A 22,453-nucleotide genomic window follows, 5' to 3' on the forward strand; every position below is an offset into this window, starting at 1 on the left:
GCCTGAAGTGACTTAGCAGCAGCAGCAGCAGAAGACAGGACAAAGGTCAGTTTTCTCCCTGCCTCGAGATGGTGCTCCTTGAACAAAAGAATCTTGAAAGATGATTCTCAACAAACTGTCTGGCATGAACCAGAGCACCAGCTGCAGACAAAAATGACGGGCCGGCAGGTTGGCCTGGGTTGGTTTCTGCCTTATTCGCCCCTCTGCCAGCAGCATGAAATCCTTCCCACGAAGGGTGGGTAAGGAGTCCCTTTGTGCTTGCTTTGGGCAGGGACGTGAAACGGTTTCAGGTCAGTGAAACAGATGTGGAGATATGTGGTAGAACACTCAAGATGCTCACACGCACAGAGAGGTTAGATGGTGCTAAGCCAAAGGATGCCGTCTTGTGTGTTGGGCTCAGGACCATCCCCCCGGGGCGGTCAGGAGGCCGGCTCCATCAGCAACTCGCACTGCTCCTCTGAGAAGTCATAGCCTCCTTCCCAACAGACAATCCCCGGACCACCTCCAGAGTCACCGTCAGAATTCTCTACTTCTGCATTGTCGGCTGTGGTAACCTCTGCAGCGTCCCCTGGCCTGAGATTTCGGCCATGTTGGAAAAGATGAGGTTGAAGTCAAGAGCAAACAGCATGATGACCAAGAAAACCCAACGCCGGGGCCGCTTAAGCAGCCCCGTCCCAGTTACTTGGCAACAGGTGTGATGGACATGGAAAAGGAGATGAGGGCCGCTGTGATGTCTCCTAGAAAGTCCAACAGGGGCCTGCACCAGCCCTGCCGCTTGTTCATCAGCCTGGCAGCAGCGAGGAGAAAATCGAGGGCCCGCAGCGACCCCAACAAGAGCGCGGTGAGGAAGGCAGAGGCTTCGGGAGAGAAGCGACTCTGCCACCAAGGGGCGGCCTCAGAGCGAGCAGAGAAGGGAACGCGGCCAGGTCGCCAACAGTGCACCAGCAGGTGCGCGGGAGGTTCTGGGATGGGCCCGGAGGTCACGTGGTGGCGTTGGTTGGGCCCCGCCTACCCGGCTCCCTTAAAGGGAGCAGACACCAAAACTGCAGGAGGAGGAGGAAAAGACCAGATTTAGTTTTCTTTTTATGAATTGGTTTCTGTCCATTAGTGTCTCTCCTTGGCTCTGTGTAGGTGCAAATGCCATTCAGCAGGTGATTGTATTTCCACTTGTCATTCTTCAAACTACCCTGACGCAGAAATCCATTTTCTAGGTTTCCAGCATGAAGTTGACACCTCATTATGGGACAGACCGTCTACATATTCTGTTAAAGGAATAATTACCAGGCTACCTCTTTAATATAAGCCAGGACCCTTATCACATACTTAAAGGAAAGATATAAGTAAATGTGACTTGTTTTACCACGAAGGGCTTCCCTTTCAGCAAGTGTAAGGTCCATAGACTATCAACATTTGATCAGATGATAAATATTTATTGTATATTCTAAATATGACATTTTATTTTGCTTCTTCATCCACGCAGAAGTTAACAAATGCCTTTGGGGAAAATACATATTTTAACATCTCCAGTGTTAGTCATCCTTTTATGAAAGATTCAAAGCAAATTTTAGGATAGACTATTAAATCGAACTTTAAAATACTTGTAAAGGGTTTAAGATGATGTTTTGTAAACGTGGTAATGATGTGAAGATGTGAAATCTCTACATATATTTGTCACCATCCCTTGATAGCTAAATCTATTATGTAGGGGTGGATTATCCAGTTTTCTTAATTCCTTCTTGACCTGCTTATTTAGCCAGTTACTTAGTGAATAAATAGGTCAAATAGTTATGTAAGATATGTCATTTTCCTTATCATATTCTAAAGTTATAAAATACACAGCCTCCATGTATAGAGACCGTCAGATGAATCCTGTGCTGAACCAGGGTCAGGATAGCATATACTGGCTCAGGGGTTGTGATGGATTTGCACTGATCAGGCAGCCCTCCCATGATGAATGGGATTCATTTGTGAAATGCTTGGCCAGACTGCCCTCTATGCACATAATGTTAAAGGACGACAGAGTATTCAATCCAAAGCTCCTTTAGCATCGTTATGTCACTAATTCAGCTTATCAGCCTCAGCCTCATTGCTGTTGATTCTACCTGGGTGCAAATGTTGCTGAGAAAAAAGAATTATGAAGGGCAATGTGAGGTAACAGTTCTCATATTCCTACATAAAAGACAGTTCCCAAGAAATCTGTATTAAGGATCAATCTCAGTCAGACAAGGTTTCCCCAGTGGCTCAGTGGGTAAAGAACCTGCCTGTAATGCAGGAAACATGGGTTCAATCCCTGGATTGGCAAGATCCCCTGGAGGAGGAAATGGCAACCCACTCCAGTATTCTTGCAGAGATAATCCTGTGGACAGAGGAACCTGGCGGGCCCCAGTCCACACAGTCACAAAGTGTCAGAAACGACTGAGTGACTAAGCACACAGACACAGTCAGTGAGACACTGAACTGCTCCTAAGGTGAGTTTTGAAGCGAAAAAAATAAAAAATCCCCTACCCTCAGAGCTCATTGACCCTTGGAGAGTTATTTATTAAATAACTGTATGTGTGTGTGTGGGGGGGGGTGTATACAGCTATTTTTAAAAGAAAAAAAAAAGAAATGTCTTTGAGCACTCATTTAAAAAAAATGACCAGTAGTTAATGTGGCAAAGAAGGTGGGATAGACATGGAGATGTACTACCAGGATTCTCCTTTAAGGAAGGGGCTTGTTTCTCCAACTGTCATGAGCAGAAGTTACCCCTGAGTCCCCTCAGGAACTACTTGAGCTGCTCAGGCATGTCACCTAAGGTCACACCCCTCCTAGGGCAGCCCACCTATCAACTGATGAAGGGAAAGTGTATGAAGACTCAACCATGTCAGCGCCACTCAGGACAACTCTGAAGGCTCATTCTAGCTCCCAGCTCTCCACAGAGTTCAAGAAGGCTCTTGGGTGCATATCCGTTAACATCCTGCCTACAATCTCAGAGTCTGTGTCCCAGAATTCATGCTGTGCCTAAAAGGAGTTCCAGCAGAGGGGCATGACTGAAGAGAGGAAGGAGTAGTTTTCTCTTAAGACAAAGAATGGATGGTAGTGTGTGAAAGACCTGCAGAAGACCAGATTAAGGCCTGTTTTGCCCAGAAAGCTCTAGGTAGGCAGGAGGTTACAAATATTCTAGTGTGAAGGAGCCCTGCAACTGGGTATTTCTTTGTAGGCAGCCAGCAAAGGTGGGGGCTGAACTGATACCGGCTCAATTTAGTGGCTCAACCTGATACTGAGCAAGAACCCTGTGAGACTCCTGGACATAAAAGCCTTCCTGTGTCCCCCAGTTCTTAATTACAGAAAATAGGCTCCCTTCAGCCTCCAAGACCTTCCCTGAGTTCCAGTCAGCAGGTTCAAATAGGGAAGTAAGGGGATACAGAGACAGGGAGGAGCCTTCAAGAAAACAATAGTGCAAGCTTGGGAACAAGGTCCTAGTTTTTCCTCAAGGGATACACATAACAATACCTTTGAATTGTTTTGCAGAGACTGAAACCCCTACCAGGTGGAAGAAATTAACAGGAAATGATTGGAAGTCTATAAGCACTGTAGACCCCAGACTGGCTGGAACCAGATGGTTGATGATGCTGATTCCCACTTACCTTCCCTCCAACCAACCAAAAGAAAATCCATGAGCTGATCACACCCTTTTCTTTGAACCATTACTATAAAACTCCTCACTATGCACCCCCCGCCCAGGTGTGGTCACACAGTTTTGAGGGCATAACCCCCCGTGGCCCCCTTTGCCTGGCAAAGCAATAAAGCTATTCTTTTCTACTTCAGCCAAAACTCTGTCTCTGAGAATTAATTCTGTGTCAGGGTACAGGGGCTGGATTCACCTTCATTAGCAGGATGTGTTTTTATCTCCAGCTGGTTCCCAGAACTGAGTTGAACGCCCCTCCCCCACACAAAAAAAGATAGTTTGTACTTTGAAAAGATGTAAGAAAAGGACACGTAACACATATTTTCTACTTCACAATTTTGCTCAAGGTTGCTTGCTCCTCAATACAGGCATTATTTTTCCAGCTAATGATTTCATTTAAGTAGAAATTGGAAATCCAGTGACAGAGGAGATGGGATTGACATTCCAGAGTTTCTGCAAGTTCAGAGAGAAGGCCACTGCAGTACTAGTAATAGCAAAATATGTGACACTGGAACCAAAGATTAACATCTTTCCATCACTTCATGTCCTTCTTAACCTGATAGGCCTGGAAAGTATATTAGGTTGTCCAGAATGTCCTTTAATCTTGACTGAGATTCAAGGGCTTCTTTGACTATTTAACAGGAAGGCAAATATGCACTCTTGGTGAAAATATCTTTTGTGATTCACTGGGTTATGATGAGGAGTACCGAGTGGGGATTACTCTTAAACAGTGTTTTCAAAGTTTTAGGAGAACAGGACAGTGTGATAGAAGAGAGGGAAGGAGGCAGAGGCTGAAAAGAGTCTACATCCTTGCAATCAATTGGAAATGGTGATGCAAGGACATACAGGGAAAAAAGAAGACTGTAAGAGAAGTCTCAGATGAAGAAAGACTGGAAATCATTCCTTCTCTACTTCTCATGTGAAAGTCCTTCCCCGTGTTAATTTAAAAAAAATAAAATAAAAATGAGGACACTCACAAGGAAAGGAAGAAAAGATCAGACAGGGTGGTTTTGAAACCATCCTGCAGTGAGTTGAGATAAAATCGCCAAGGCTTTTGAGGAAATAAGAAAGGGTGAGATACTATGAGAGAGTTTGAGTGAGGGATACAATTAAAATAGACTTTGGGGGCTCTGAGCAAGCCTAAGTTCTCCTGCTGGCTTTGTCATGACCGCTATTTGTGCAACTCAAAGTATTTTCTGCACTCTGGGGTCTCTCCATGAATGAAGGAACAAACAGAACAGTCTCTATCTTGAAAGCAGAACTCCATCTTGGTCTGGACTGTGGACTTAGAGTTACATGCCCAGTATCTACCAACTGGAAAACCGGGCCCCTGGAAGAAAGAGCCCCAGGGCTCTCCGTTGCCTAAAAGAATACTCTAATTATCTGTGTAACCGAATAGAATCATACATTCTATTATGCTTATTGGGGTATGACCATAGGCCTATTGATAACTGTCCACTGTTAACTACCTAGGCTGAAGGCTTATGAATCACGGGTTGACTTTGATTGTCTCTTTCTTTTTCCTTTGTTCAGACTAGTTTCAGGGAACCTTATACACTTAGGGTATATAAGGTTTTCACAAAAACTGGTTGGGGTCCTTGGCTAAGAGGAGACTGCCTTGGGCCCACCGGTGTAATAAACTGCACTCCACTATCTGCATTGTCCTTCTGAGTGAGTTTGTTTCCCCGGAATGCGTGGTTACAACATAAACAATTTGTTATTGGGCTATAAGATAAAAACAACTGTTGATAGTCCATTAGAAACATCTGTAGCAATTTTATAGAGTCCTATTTATGTCTGTTGAGTTTAGTGATAAAGAAGAAGCTTATTTTCATAATGCTGCAATTTCATTGTAATTTATATACAATGGAACAGAGAGGGGGGGTGTGGCGGTGGTGCGGGATGGTTCCTTTCTCAAGATAGTTTGAGAAGTACTGAGCAACAGAAGGAAACCAGTTTGGTGGAGGGCCCTATGCTGCCTTGCTGGTTCTCTATTTGACACCATCGCTACATGAAAAAGGCCCCGAATTGGGAACCTTGGGCTCTTTTGAGCTACTCTCTGCTGTGAGCTGCTATGCTTGTTCTCTCTCTCTCCCCATATTGCTATAAAATAGGACTAAGCCAGTTCAGAGTGTTGAGAATAAAAAGATATGCGAGTCAATTGGGAGAACAATATGGGTGCTGAGTTGAATAGGTATACCTCTGGTCTACATGCTGCCTGCCTCTGAGCAGGACCAATCTACAATTCAAGATGAAAGTCAACCTTACTAAAGGAAGTAGTGGTACCTGCCACAATAGGAATGGGCCTCAAAGATTATGTTCAGTGAAAGAAGCCAGATATAAAAGAATACATATTGTATGAGTGCATTGGGCATGAAATGTCCAAAAAAGCACACATACAGAGACAGAAAATAGATGAATGGTTCCTAGGGTTGGGGTGGGAAAGAAGAGTGATGGTAACATGGACACGAGATTTATTTTCAGAATCATGGAAATGTGCCAAAATTAGATTGTTGTGATGACTGTACTATTCTGTAACTATTCTAAAATCTTTGACAGATTGGGTCAAAATAGTTTGAGGAGCACTGGGAAACACAACTAAACCAACTTGGTATACTTTGAATTTTATACATAGAACAGGTACGTTTATGATACATACCTTTGATCTCAAAAAAAGCTGTTTTATAAAAAAAAAATAATCTCTACTACTAAAAAGAGCCAGCATCTCAATTATCCTCCACTTTTTAAAATATGAGTGGGAAATAAAGCATTATTGGCAAGATATGCCTCTCATGAAAATGCTACTCTGTACTGAGTGCTTTATGGAATTCTCTCATTTAATTCTGATAAGAAATATATATGGTCATTATTTTTTTTTACTTTTGATAGTAAGGGAATTTTGGTCCAGAAATGGAGGACATTATATCCAATGTCACTAAGATGGTAACTGGGGAAGTTTAAACTTAAGCTCAAATCAGTCTGAATAAAATATTACATAATCTTCACTAAACCAAATGACTTGTGATCTGTTTTGGTGGGAACCCAAAGCCAGGGCTTTGTGACCCCAACCTACAGGTGTGGGATGGGGAGGGAGGCGGGGGAGATTAGGTATACCTATGGCTGATTCATGTTAGTGTATGGCAGAAACCATCGCAATATTGCAAAGCAATTATCCTCCAGTTAAAAATAAAATAAAATGTTTTTTAAAAAAAGACCCTTGCTGAGGTGGTTCTGGAAAAAAAAAATACAGTTTCCAAATCAAACTATGAAGTGAACTTGTGTATATAACAGATATACAGATCACCATATCCCAGTAATCTCTTATTGGCATTAGTTTACATTGAGAATACACATGCTTCACAAAGTCTTATTGATCTGATAGTGATTAACAGAAAAAAACACTTCTCTTCTTACAAAACCATGTAGATTTACTGTTAGGTGAGTTACAGAAGACACATATATTTGAAAATAGTTTTATTAACCTATTGATGAGATTTTTCCCCCTCATTTGTACCCAGTGAAATAAAATTTAGAAAAATATTTCTGCAAATGTACTAGAACCTGTTTTATAACCTGCTGATACCTCACAGTGCAAATGACAATCATCCCAATTTAAAATGAAGCACTGTGGAGATGGGCTTTCCACTGTTAGAGATACACATTTGTTTTGCAGGTCAAGGGTGAAAATGAAAGGAAGGATCAGCAATGTGTTAACTCCCCTTCCACTGTACTCACCCTCCAAAAAAAAATTCATCAGGATTCTTACCTGCCAGTGGAGGATTATATTCCAAATCAAGCCAAGAGTCAGTTTATGATTTCCATCTACTATGTCAGAGCTTCCGATATTCACTAAATCAACCTGTTAAAGATAAAGGGAAGCATTTGAAGGAAGCAGACAAAATGACTGTTTGAAAAGAAAACAAAATGCTAAGGTAATTGCATTTAGCTATTTCCAGAGCCTAAGCAGCATTATAGCTTTTGAAAAATAATCTAAAAATGAAACAAACTGCAATTTGTAACTGCACTTTCTGTAACAAACGAATGTCTCCAAACATTTACAAAGAGAGAGGAAATAAATGTACTTTTAGTATATAAATAAATTACTGCAGATTAGAGAGTCCAGTAAGAGTATCTCCAAATAAAATATATAACAAAGCTAATTCATAAAAGATGCCTGCAATTAAGAAGTGCTTCCTAGTACATAATTGAAACTCAAAAAAAGACATTTCATCAACCCTTTGATCTAGCTTAAGGGAGTGCTATTGTAATTAGGGGTGACTGCAATTGACTGAAATGTCCTTGCTTTAGAAATACGTGTTAGAACTCTACTAAACAATGGGGTTAGGGCTTCCCAGGTGGCTCAGTGGTAAAGAACCTGCCTGCTAACATAGAAGACTCAGGTTCAATCCCTGGGTCAGGAAGATCCCCTGGAGGAGGAAATAGCAACTCACTTAAGTATTCTTGCCTAGGAAATCTCAGGGACAGAGGAACCTGGGGGCATTGGGCAAGGGAGGGGTGGTACAGTCCATAGGGTCACAAAAATGTCAGACACATAATTTAGGGGCTAAACAACAACAATAAGAAATGGAGTTAATGGCCAGCTCTCTTTTCTCTATCTGGGAGTGGATTTGGGAATTAAAATCTGGTAGAGTTTTATTTTTTCAAGACAAATCCTTTCTCCTGTCCTTCACACTCCTAACATTTTTAGGTGGAGTCAGGTTACACATAAACATCAGGCAAATGAGCCCATGAAAAGATATTCAACATCACTAGCCATTAGGGAAATGCAAATTATAACCATAAAGAGCTAGCACTACAGACTTATTATAGTGGCAAAATTTTTTTTAAAAAATAATGACAATATCAAATGTTGATGAGGATATAGAGAAATTGGGTCACTCATGCTTTGCTGGCAGAAATGTACATAGTACTGCTACTCTGGAAAACATTTTGACAGTTTCTTACAAAAGTGAACATGTGCTTACCATACAATCCAGCATCTGGGCTCTTAGACATTTATTCAAAGCAATGAAAACTTATGTTTATACAAAACTCTGTATCTTAAGTAAGTGTTCATACTAGCTGTATTTGTAACAGTCAAGAACTGGGAATAACCCAGATGCCATTCAAGGGTGAATGGTTAAACATATTGGTACATCCATACCATGGATGTACAGACTACCACTCTGCAATGAAAAGGAACAGCTATTGATACAGCTGATACAGGCCACAACTTAGGTGACTCTCAAGGGTATCATGCTGAGTGAAAAAAAAATAAAGCCAATAACAAAGGGTAACATGCAGTATGATTCTATTTACATAGCAGCTTTAAAGAGACAAAATGATAGAAATGAAGAACAGAGTAGCAGTTGCCAGAGGTTAGGAACTGGGGTGGGATTGGAGGGGTGGGTGAATGTGTCTATAAAAGGGTAGCACAAGGCATCCTTGTAGTGATGGATCTATTCTTCACTTGACTCTGATGAAGGATACACAAATGTACACATGTGACAATGTTGTAAAGAACTAAAAATAAATGTGCACAGGCACACTGAGGAATACTATTGTGGATTGTATCATTGTTGATGTCCATGGTAATATTATAAATAAGGTTAATGTACCACTGGGGTTGAGCTGAGTTAAGGGTGCACATGTATTATAGCTTATAACTACATGTGAATTTATCATTATCTCAAAAAAAGGTTAACCAAAAAAAAATGAGCATCTAGAGATACTCTAAAAATATATCAAATTAAAGCAAATATGCAACTTCAGATTAAGGTCTACATAATGGAAGTGAAACTGTTAGAGCAAGCGTTGAAGGTTGAAAATTCATTCAAGTTTCTCTCCTTACTTACTATCCTAGGCTCACTGATGCCTTTGGTTACATTTTCTTTTGACTATCTTCAGGATTCTGTCATTTTGTTGTCCTGAGGGCACTGACTTGAGAGAGTTTCCCATTTATCCTCCTCTAGGTAGCTTCAGTAAATAGGCAAGATTCATTTTGGTTGAACCTTTCATTCTCTCAGGCTCTAAACCCTTACTGTTACACTTAGTTCTGTCTTTCCCTCTCGTTTCTTCCTACAGTAAGATGGGTTTACCATTTCTCACTCAATGCTAAAATATATTCCTTATCATTCATCTTAATTTTCTAAATGTTATTAACCATAACTTTTAAAACTATGGAGCTATGTGGGCAAACAACAAAAAGGCTACTCCTCAGTTTCATCACCAAATTACTCCCATTTTCTCTCCACATGAAGTTATTTGGAGGTTCAATGGATAATCTAATACTTAAATTTATGTTTATAAACCAACTACATACAAATTATTGGTGGACTGGCTTAAAACAAATAATTGTTACAGGAAGAAAATGCAGAATCATTTAAGTAAAGATAAAAGACCTAAATACAAGTCCATGGTTTAATTCCAAATATAATTTAGAGTAGAGGGTATTATTAAGCTATGCAGAAAATTAGATGTGAAGATGATACCACATGGACACTACAGAAAAGTAAGCCTGAAAAAAATGGCCAGCATATAAAGAGACATTTAAGTAAGGCTCTACTGAAGAGTGGCTGACCAAGCATCCTGAAAGCTGGCTAAGGTGAAAGACCTTGATTTTCTTGGGTATAAAAAGTCAAGGTGATACTGCCAGTATAACACATTACAAGTCAACTTATTTCTACAATGTAGATGCTTCTCTTTGGACAGTTGAATTTTAGTAGTATCCCATGCAAAATTTTCCTAATTCAGTGCTGAAGTAAATATCAGTATTTCAAATTACTAAGCATTCACATAGATTTTTTTCCTATACATGCAAATAACAATTTGCCATGATACTTTCATTTTCATTATACAAAATAGATACAACAAGTTCCTAGAATTTCACTCTCAGGGGAGATTAATAACTCTTGAACAAGAAAGTACCATCATCTACATTTCATTTGGGGATTCCTCATGTGGCAGTAGAAGGGAGAAGCTTCTCCATGTGGAAAAGCTGCTATAAATTTATGAACTGATTTCTTGATTAATTCATTCAACAAATTCATATGTCAGGCACTGAATGTACTCAGAACATAAAAGGGAGATATATCCCTGCCTTCTAGGACTTAATTATAATGGCAGTGAGAATCAGACCATACATTTTTGAACATTCAATTATTTAAATAAAGAACCTGCAATTTTTAGAAAATAGATTTACTTGAGGAATCAGTGCTGGTAATTTAGACTTGCCATAGGGCTCACTCTGGGGAGACTCAGAATGAGCAGCAGGCACTTAAGTAACAGCAGCCCATACCCACTCTCATTGAAGATGTATTCTCTGTGTGAACAGGGAGATGATTCCTTCTTTTATTTATCCCCATAAAATCCCATTTAAGACTGAATCTCTATAATGTCAGGGACTGTGCTCAGGTCTGATAAAGAAGACTAAGACAGAACCACTAATGTCACAAAGCTTACAAGGCAACAGCAGTTCACATAGTAAAAGTTAATTAAAATTAGGCAGAATCCAAAAATACCACTTCTGGGTATATATCCAAAAGAACTAGAAAGCAAAGATTAGAACAAATATTTATACACCAATGTTCACAACACATAATTCATAACAGCCAAAAGGTGGAAATTATCCAAATGTCTGTCTATTGACAGATGAATGGATAAACAAGACACAGTGTATATATACAAAGGAGTACTCTTCAAAGTTAAAAGGAAAGGAAATTCTGATACATGCTACAACATCCATGAACCTTGAAAACATTATGCTAAGTGAAATTAGCCAGTCATAAAATGAAAAAGAAAATAGTATATGATTCTACTTACAAGAGATACCTAGAATAGTCAAATTTATACAGAAAGGACGTGGAATAGAGATTAGCAGGGGCTAAGGGAGATGAGATTAGGGAGGTTTTTAATGGGTAAGAAGTTCAGTTTGGGATGATGAAAATGTTCTGGAGATGAATAGTGGTGATGGTTGCATACTGATGTGAATGTACTTTATGTCACTGAATTGTACACTTAAGAATGGTTCAAATGGTAAGGTATATGTTATGTATATTTTTCCACAATCAAAATAACAAAAAAGAAGCCATTAGAATACACACACACAAGCCTCACTCAAAATCTAAAACAATGTGCATTGTTGTGTTCCAGTAAAACTTATTTAAAACCACTGGGAAAAAATTAGGTAGGCAACTGTGTCTCATGGAGGCCCAGTAGAGAAAAAGAAATCATTGTGAGAGTATAAGCAAAGGAAAGAGGAGATATTCGGTGTTGACTGAATCTGTAAAGAAAGAAGATAAAGATTGGACCAACGCTGTATATATAGCACGGGGAACTCTAGTTAAGGCACTGCAATGTCCTAAACTCAAGGACAATCCAAAGAGGGGGGATATATGAGCAGCTGGTTCATTTTGCTGTGCCAGAGAAGCTAACCCAGCATTGTAAAGCAACTGTACTTCAATAAAAATTACTTAAAAATATAGACTGAAACAAAGGGAGGGGGCAGTGGGGAAGGCATGTCAAGAAGAGCATGTGCCTAAGGATATGGGGACAAGTGTAAAGGATATTACATGATTGGAAATTAGAAGTGTTATACTCAGGGACATTGTAGCACGTGTGAAGTTGTTAAAAAAAAACTGCGGCAGGATTATAAAGACTCTTAAAAGAAAAAAAACTCAAGGAATATAAGGAACAAGTTAGGGCACTATGAAGTAGGAAAATAATAATACCAGAGAAGTTGAACAGATCTTGGTTAATTCTTATGGGCACTGAGAAAAAAACCAGTGAAGATGAATCATAAATGTTTCAAACTGGTACAAGGAAGCTTACATTTTTTGGCAGGGACAACCAACCTTCTCACAATTCTCAGCTCTAAGAAATGTGCATCTTATAGTCATACTGCATATTTAATTACAATTTTACAAGTGATGCAGTGATAACCATTTGGCATATTATTTAGGTTCTATTGAATATTGCTTTTACCAAACAATAATCCCTTTTATTTGTCCATTTTAATGGCTAGCCCATTTTGACTCTAAATTCTCATATGTATTGTTAATAATGCCTCATTCTTACCATGTAGCTATGAGTGATTTTTTTTTAATAAATCATTCTAGCTATTCTCAGATAACCACTACCATCCTGCACAATCACTTTTCTTTTTTCTTCTACATATTTTTTCCTAACATATGCTCTGGAATTATATCTTCCAAAGATCATCAATCTAATGTCCTAATAACTATGAAAAGGGAAAATAAAAATTAAAACATGTTACTATCTATGTTAAGTGAATGATTATGTGTCTGTCTAGCCAGCAAAACAAACAAAAAAAAACCCCATTTATATGACATATATACTAATAAATGGATTCAGTTTGTGTGTGTGTGTGTGTGTGTGTGTGCTGTGACAAGCACTAGATGTCAAGAAATTCAATCTTGAGGTCATGAAGTAAGCCCAAAGTTATGTTTCCCTGTTTTGCAGAATAAAAGCATCTGATACCAAATGAATAGGTGTGAAAATTGATATTATGTGTGAAAATTAAATAGCACATATTGAATTTTTGCAGGAACAAGTTCACCTCCACATGAAAATCAGCTTTAGAAGAGTTCCTGCAAACAGGAACTTCTGTTTAAGCCTAAGTCTGAAGACTTAACTCAGAAAGTAACATATTCTAGCTCAGAATTTTGTAGTATTTATTATATGTGGATGATGTTTTACTCAAACATAATTCTGGAGAAGAGAAAACTCTCATCATTTGCCTTTTTTTTTTTTTTTTTTTTTTTGGCCATGCCAATGGCATGAAGGATCTTAGTTCCCTGACCAGGGACCGAACCTGAGCCCCTTGCAGAAGAAACACAGGGTCCTAACCAATGGACCACCAGGGAATTCCCTCACCATTTGACTTGATGTAATGGAACCTTATTGTGACTCCAGCAGAATGTTTAGAAATGAACTCTTAGGAAAACATCCCTTGAGTCAGGATGAGATGGGCTGTATAAAATAAAATAAATGAACAATAGGCAACCTAAGGAATTTTCTTTTGGAATAGAGTGGTCTGTTGTTATCGATTTTATAGGTGTGAGAATATAAATTAAAGGGGATTCCTATTCTGTCCCCACACTAGTGCTTAGACTGAAATATCTGATTTTGTACCAAAAGGTATATTGAGTAATTCTGTGATTAACATATAAGTATTTCAGAGAGTGCTGTTACTTCCTGGTGTTATACCTCCTAAATGAGTTTACTAACCATGGAGCATGAGGAGCAATTCTCTTCCACTGTTTATTCAAGAGAATAATGTTTGTTTTATCCCAGGTTTTGTTTTATCCCCAATCCCTTCAAGGCTTGGATGCAATATAGCATTGTAGTATTTCCGACAAGCTAAATTTAGATAGCCCATAGTGGTTATAACTACCGCAAAATTGCACTCATCTCACACGCTAGTAAAATAATGCTCAAAATTTTCCAAGCCAGGCTTCAACAGTATGTGAACCGTGAACTTCCAGATGTTCAAGCTGGATTTAGAAAAGGCAGAGGAACCAGAGATCAAACTGCCAATATCCACTGGATTATCGAAAAAGCAAGAGAGTTCCAGAAAAATATCTCCTTCTGCTTTATTGACTATGTCAAAGCCTCTGACTGTGTGGACCACAAAAAACTGAAAAATTCTTAAAGAGATGGGAATACTAGACCACCTGACCTGCCTCTTGAGAAATCTGTATGCAGGTCAGGAAGCAACAGTTAGAACTAAACATGAAACAGACTGGTTGCAAATAGGAAAAAGAGTACGTCAAGGCTGTATATTGTCACTCTGTATATTTAACTTATATGCAGAGTGCATCATGAGACATGCTGGGCTGGATGAAGCACAAGCTGGAATCAAGATTGCCGGTAGGAATATCAATAATCTCAGATATGCAGGTGACACCACCCTTATGGCAGAAAGCAAAGAAAAACTAAAGAGCCTCTTGATGAAAGTGAAAGAGGAGAGCCAAAAAGTTGGCTTAAAGCTCAACATTCAGAAAACAAAGATCATGGCATCTGGTCCCGTCACTTCATGGCAAATAGATGGGGAAACAGTGAGAGACTTTATTTTGGGGGGCTCCAAAATCACTGCAGTTGGTGACTGAAGCCATGAAATTAAAAGACACTTGCTCCTTGGAGGAAAAGTTATGACCAACCTAGACAGCATATTACAAAGCAGAGACATTACTTTACCAAAAAAGGTCCGTCTAGTCAAAACTATGGTTTTTCCAGTAGTCAGGTATGGATATGAGAGTTGGACTATAAAGAAAGCAGAGCGCCGAAGAATTGGTGCTTTTGAACTGTGGTGTTGGAGAAGACTCTTGAGAGTCCCTTGGACTTCAAGGAGATCCAATCAGTCCATCCTAAAGGAAATCGGTGCTGAATATTCATTGAAAGGACTGATGCTGAAGCTGAAACTCCAAGACTTTGGCCACCTGATGAGAAGAACTGACTCATTTGAAAAGACATTGATGCTGGGAAAGATTGAGGGCAGGAGGAGAAGGGGACAACCAAGGATGAGATGGTTGGAAGGCATCACTGAATCAATGGACATGAGTTTCAGTAAACTCCAGGAGTTGACAATGGACAGGGAGGCCTGGCATGCTGCAGTCCATGGAGTCACAAAGAGTCGGACATAACTGAGTGACTGAACTGAACTGATGGTGATTATATTGAAAGAATTTATATATATAATATTGATATATTTAAGATTTAAGAATACTTACAAAAACCATAAGATTTAAAGTGAATCTGAAATGTTACATTTTATGAAGGGAGATTATTGACCTGGACAAGTTTATATTGTTTTAATTAGCTTTATGGGAAGAAGAATAGCAGAATGAGCTCAGCGAACACAAAGAGATTAATAGTGACTTTAGAATGAGGGACATTTGACATAAAAAAATAATTGCAATGTCCATGTCAAAAAATGAAAATAGAACTCCCCAGCATAGAATGGAAGGTAAAAGACAAGAAAAGAAAATGCAAGGGAGTGACCTTCCTGTGACATATCTGACAAAGTTCAAAGGAATACATATCTACAAACTTCTACATGCTATTGAAATTTTGGTGGTAGCAGGGACATGCTTTTCCAGTTGTAGTTTGTAAATAATTTAGGCATTTGCATTCCTAACATGGATGTGGTAGAAAGTTATATCTCATTCAATAAAGGAACCATCATCTTTGCAATAAATGATATCTGCCACTTCTTGCTTTTTTAGACAACCACTGAGAATGGCATTTCATAACTATAGGTACTGATGAAAACACATCTTGTGTCATTCAGCCAATTGATATTACCTCAGGGCTAAGAATCCATATTTCAAAAGATATGGTTCTTCCAAATCACTCCAGGTTTCAAGATTTATCCTAAGGAGGAGTCACTTTTGTTCCTTAATATGCAAAATATAAGCTGAGCATTTATTTTCATTAGGCATGGGGTAAGGCATAAGGGTTAGCAGTCTTTGTACTTATCAGTCTTGGTATGTGAGTTTAAATCACTGAGAAATGCTGCAAATTAAATCTTAGAAAATAACTTCACATAGAATAAGATTATGAAAGGAACCATAAAATATCATCTTGAAAAGTTTGAGTGGATTTCCTTAACCAGAATCTTAAACAATAATTATCATTTAGGGAAAAACCATGCACTGGGATTTATCATATAAACATCTTTCCTAAAACTTAGACATCTCACAGGCACGTCTACCCTCTATATATTTGGTTCTTTCAGATTCATACATTTATTTCTCATAAACTGTTTATAACTGAAAGTTTCTTTCCAACACTCTAGACAAATAGGATTTACTTCTTAAAATGTGTCAAGTGTCTTTTATAAAACATCTGCCATCATGTAGTCAAGCTAAAGAGACTTCTCCATGTTCAAGAGAAATTCTTCAAGTATTTATATAATCCTTCCAAATATAATTAGTTAAAAAGGTCAAAAATGCAGAAAAAGCAAAGGAGTTTCACTGCCCTGCAGCAGGTACTTTGATACTGTGTTTAAGCTTTATATAAAATTTTAAGACTTATGGGCATAAATCATATCTACTTTTCCATTGAAAGATGCATGCATTGAATCTTTTATTATTAAATGATGAATAGTTCAATATATACAACATAAAGAGTGGGTTGCATTGGCCATTGTGGTCTTGGCTCTCACCTGGCAGGATTTTTTTCTTCCCTCTCATATCTCCACATTCCAAAGATTGTTTATTATTTTAAACAAATGGAGAGATTTGCATTGGAAAATACATTTCAAAACCACATTGTGACCTAGAATACATCATAAGAGTTCTGTGAACTCACTATGAAGATACGACCCCTAACTTCAAAGTCTAAGTTTTACATATTCTAAGTCACTAAGTCATGTCCAACTCTTTGTGACCTCATGGAATGTTTGTCCTCCATTAGCTCCCAGAGTTTGCTCAAATTAATGCCCATTAAATTGGTGTTGCTATCTAACCATCTTGTCCTCTGCCACCCCACTTCTCCTTTTGCCTTCACTCTTATCCATTAGTCACTCATTAAATATTTTTCACCATCCACTATACTGTTGTTATTATTCAGCCACTAAGTCGTGTCTGACTCTGTGACTCCATGGACTGCAACACGTCAGGCTCCCCTTCCTTCACTGTCTCCTGGAGTTTGCTCAAACACATGTCCATTGAGCCAGTGATGCCATCCAAACATCTCCTCCTCTGTCGTCCCCTTCTCCTCCTGCCCTCAGTCTTTCCCAGCATCAGGGTCTTTTCCAATGAGTCAGCTGTTCGCATCTGGTGGCCAAAGTATTGGAGCTTTAGCTTCAGCATCAGTCCTTCTTTCCAATCCACCATATGCCACATATTAAGTCTTGAGAACAAAGATAGACTAAAGAATGGACTGCTTGATAAAACTCCTTAAAGACTAGTGAAATGAGTTAAAATTTCTATTTTGGATGAGTTTATGATAATCATAAATCTCACGGTAACTCTTAACAGAACTGTTTTTGTTTGTTTATACATTGCCTCTTTGACACAAAGGAATTCAAGCAGCTAATTTTTAAACTCTCATAATGTTAAGAAAACATAAACATTCAAGTAGTTAAAGAAAATTGACACAAATATAGCACAATAAAAATTTCAATGCAGGTAGTCTTTTTTTCTTTATGAGGTGGGCAGTGGGAGGGAGGTTCAAGAGGGAGGGAACATATATACAGCTTTGGCTGATTCATGTAGGTGTATGGCAGAAACAAAATATTGCAAAGCAATCATCCCTCAATTAAAAATAAATAAAATTTAAAAATTAAATCCTTCCTTACAGATTGCAAGTGTTTGCATGACAGAAGGAAGTAAAACTGCTCTACTTAAAGACTTTGTTGTCATATTCTACACACAAACACACACACATGCAAAGGAGGTCAGTTGATAAAACATTCTGGTCAATAGATCCTTAATTAATGGCCATTTTCAGTGAGAATTCTCGGCCCCAAAGTCTTAAGAGTCTCAGAGGAATGGCTCTCTAGCTGCAGGATTTCTGGCCCAAGACCAGTTCAGTGGGTGTGGCCATTTTGTCAGGAGCCTCAGTTCAGTTCAGTTCAGTCACTCAGTCATGTCCGACTCTTTGTGACCCCATTGACTGCGGCATGTCAGGCCTCCCTGTCCATCACCAACTCCCAGAGTTTACTCAAACTCATGTCCATTTAGTCGGTGATGCCATCCAACCATCTCAACCTCTGTCGTCCCCTTCTCCTCCTGCCTTCAATCTTTCCCAGCATCAGGGTCTTTTCCATTGAGTCAGTTCTTCGCATCAGGTGGCCAAAATATTGGAGTTTCAGCTTCAGCATCAGTCCTCCCAATGAATATTCAGGACTGATTTCCTTTAGGATGGACTGGTTGGATCTCCTTGCAGTCCAAGGGACTCTCAAGAGTCTCCTCCAACTCCACAGTTTAAAAGCATCAATTCTTCTGCACTGAGCTTTCTTTATAGTCCAACTCTCACATCCACACCTGACTATTGGAAAAACCATAGCATTGACTAGACAGACCTTTGTTGGCAAAGTAATGTCTCTGCTTTGTAATATGCTGTCTAGGTTGGTCATGACTTTTCCTCCAAGGAGCAAGCGTCTTTTAATTTCATGGCTGCAGTCACCAACTGCAGTGATTTTGGAGTCCCCCAAAATAAAGTCTCTCACTGTTTCCACTGTTTCCCCATCTATTTGCCATGAAGTGATGTGACCAGATGCCATGATTGTAGTTTTGTGAATGTTAAGTTTTAAGCCAACTTTTTGACTCTCCTCTTTCACTTTCATCAAGAGGCTCTTTAGTTTTTCTTTGCTTTCTGCCATAAGGGTGGTGTCACCTGCATATCTGAGATTATTGATATTTCTACCAGCAATCTTGGTTCCAGCTTGTGCTTCATCCAGCCCAGCGTTTCTTATGATGCACTCTGCATATAAGTTAAATAAGCAGGGTGACAATATACAGCCTTGACATACTCCTTTCCCTATTTGGAACCAGTCTGTTGTTTCATGTCCAGTTCTAACTGGTGCTTCCTGACCTGCATACAGGTTTCTCAAGAGGCAGGTTAGGTGGTCTGATATTCCCATCTCTTTAAGAATGTTTCACAATTTGTTGTGATCCGCACAGTCAAAGGCTTTGGCATAGTCAATAAAGCAGAAGTAGATATTTTTCTGGAACTCTCCTGCTTTTTCGATGATCTAATGGATGTTGGCAATTTGATCTCTGGTTCCTCTGCCTTTTCTAAATCCAGCTTGAATATCTGGAAGTTCATGGTTTGTGTTTATACTGTTGAAGCCTCCCATGCCTGCTAAACCCCCACTTATTAATATGCCCTGCCTCTTGATAGTCATGGGGCCTCTGGGCCTGCCCTATCTGTAAAATGGAAAGGTTTAGAATTCTCAATGAGATAATATTGTTTTTGTTTTCCTTTTATTTAGAGTATAATTCAATGCAGATAGTCTTACTGCATATAAGATACAGAACTTAACTTTTGTCAAAGTAGCTCTTAAAATTAAACTAAGAAAAATTTCCTAGATGGAATATTATCTACTAGAGGACATCATTTGAGATGATTCCATGTATAAAACTGTCCTCAAGAATAATTTCATAACATAGCATGATAAAAAGACATATACACTTTCAATATTATTTAACTTGAATTTTTATAAATACTATATTTATCTTATACCTGGCAATACAGAATGCCACTTTAGTGACCCTATGTGGTCAGAGATTTTTAGTTTTGAGCCATGTATACTGATTTCAAGAAAAAACAAATTATCAATTGCAACAGCAAAATATTTTAACATCTATCATAATGTTTATTATGAGAAAAATCCTTAAATTCAATGTAATTTGTAGCCATAGTACTATTATCACAAAATATCTCCATGTGTACAAATCAAATACCTCAATTTTAAGTTGAATATGTAAGGAATATACTATTTTCCCTTGATGCCGGAAATGTATGAGGGTGGGGGAAGGTAAACAATTTACCTTATGAAATTATTTTCAGGGATAACTAGATTAAGTATAAGAGAGATAACTTCATATAGCATCAGAATATGGATTTAAAGATTATAAGATATGCTTGTGCATATTTTTATGTCCCACAGAAGAATATTTTGAAATAAATGTACAACTCTTTTTATTAGTACATATCATAAATGACAAAGTGGTACAAAAGTCATGAAATCACTTGACAGAGACCCTATAGCTAGTGAATGACAGGGTTAATGGTTATAATTCTGGATCCTTGGAATGAATGTATATATATGGTGCAAATGTCTAATAGGCTTATTGTGTGCACTGAAATTTTAATGTAAGAAATAACATGTATCTAACATAAATTAACAAAGATTTGGAATGTATATCTGAACACTGGATTTTATGAGTAATAAATGGAAGTAGTTTATATTTGGTCAAAGATATTATGTTCTGGCATACCTCAACATATATATTATATGGCTACTTAGGTTTCTGAATACTTAGAAGACACATAAAATACTACTTTTAAACAATACTTTAGAATTCTCTTTATCTAAGATCATGTGCCAGAAAGAGTGAACACTGTATCATTTTTCAGATCAATGACATTTGACAGCCATTCAGTCTAGTTCAGTGACAATTTTCAATGATGTGATTAACTGGATATTTGAACATAGTTGACAGTTGAAATTTTACCCTAGGCTTTTTAAGTACTCATTTTGGATTTGTGGTTTAATAATGTACAATAATGACCTTATTTTTTTTGGTTCTATCTCACATTGCATATTTGAAATCACTTGGTAAAACTGTGCCACTTTGTCATAGACAACTGATGAAAGTAGTGAACATAATTATGAGATCTACAACTGTATCAGCTAATATTAAATCATATTAAATCAGTAAAGTTCCAGTATATGCCTAGGGTGTACTGTAACCCTATATTTTTTGTCAGATTCTCTAAAATAATGATAGAGTGCATTCTATGGCTTCAAAAAGCCATTGGGATTCATTAAGTATACACATAGAAATCTTGGGATGGAAGAAGAGGAAACAAACTGGGATTAGCCAATGAATGGAATACAGGTATCATAATGCATCTGAAGAACAGTTTAAAACACAAAGGTCAGTTAAATCTCCCTTATTGTTGCTGTTGTTTTTTAGTCACTAAGTCATGTCCTACTTTTTGCAACCCCATGGACTGTAGCCCACCAGGCTCCTCTGTCCATGAGATTCTCCAGGCAAGAATACTGGAGCAGGTTGTCATTTCCTTCTCCAGGGGATCTTCTCAACCCAAGTATTGAACCCATATCTCTTGCATTGCAGGTGGATTCTTTACTGCTGAGCCACCTGGGAAGACCTAACCCTCCCTACCAGATTTTTAATGGCTAAATTATTTTACCAGCAAAAAAAAAAAATCAATCATTAATTCAACTTTACATAAAAAGATTACAAATGAAAATATTTATTAGAGGAAACTCACTAGCTGGAGCTTAATTATATCTAAGGGGAGAAATTCTATTGATAAACAAGTTTACATGACCCATTAAATACCTCTTTTTGTCTGAAAGAAGATGGGGTTAAAGATCCACAGAACTGAATTCAGCATGTCTAGGGCAGGGGGCTACCCACCAACAAGAGCAGAGAAGGATAAAGGAATGACAGAATGGCAGTAGGAGAGATGTTTCCCTATTATCTGAGATTTGCTCTATCTACCTTCAACAAGTTATAAATAAATGGAAGCTGTGGATACATTTTTATCTTGATCTCGTGTGTAGACAAGCATAACCATTTGGTAGAGTCATCCCCTGCTTCACAGGATTTTGTATTCCCTTTTGTTTGCTTTTTTATACCACAGCCAACTTTATTACAAAAGAGCTTTGCTCTCAGCAAATAGTGTGATAAAGGCATCACTGCACTTAGAAGTACTTCCTTCTCAATAAGTGGTTTTCACAAATAAATTATTGATAGTAGGGATAAGTTCACGCTAAAACAGCCACACCAAGGAGAATACAAACCAGAACATAAACGTGGGATCTGAGCTCTACAAAGCTAATCTGTGAGTGACATTTGAGTGAGGATAGTAATTAGAAGTCAAGACAGAGAAAAGAAATGAAATGGAAGCACAAGGTCAGGTTGAGCTGCTCATTTAGAACTAAGGAATATATTAAAACAAGTCATTTATGGCAGAGAAACAGGCCAGATTGGAAGAGGAAAGGAAAGGAGGATGGGGGAGGTTGAGGGGAGGAGGGGAAATGGATGAGACAAAATGAACTTG

General features: G+C 38.4%; 1 protein-coding gene across 7 annotated transcripts in view; it reads right to left on the minus strand.

Annotated features, from left to right (window-relative positions):
* Positions 1-22,453, minus strand: part of DMD (dystrophin) — a 2,261,655-nt gene that overhangs the window by 1,718,420 nt on the left and 520,782 nt on the right. For all 7 annotated transcript variants that reach the window (XM_070462101.1, XM_070462106.1, XM_070462102.1 and 4 more), the window contains exon 5: positions 7,434-7,526. In XM_070462101.1, coding sequence (XP_070318202.1) covers positions 7,434-7,526 — 93 coding nt within the window. The remainder of the gene's footprint in view (positions 1-7,433; positions 7,527-22,453) is intronic.

The sequence above is a fragment of the Odocoileus virginianus genome, chromosome X (assembly GCF_023699985.2).
Source record: "Odocoileus virginianus isolate 20LAN1187 ecotype Illinois chromosome X, Ovbor_1.2, whole genome shotgun sequence".
Classification (NCBI taxonomy): Eukaryota; Metazoa; Chordata; class Mammalia; order Artiodactyla; family Cervidae; genus Odocoileus; species Odocoileus virginianus.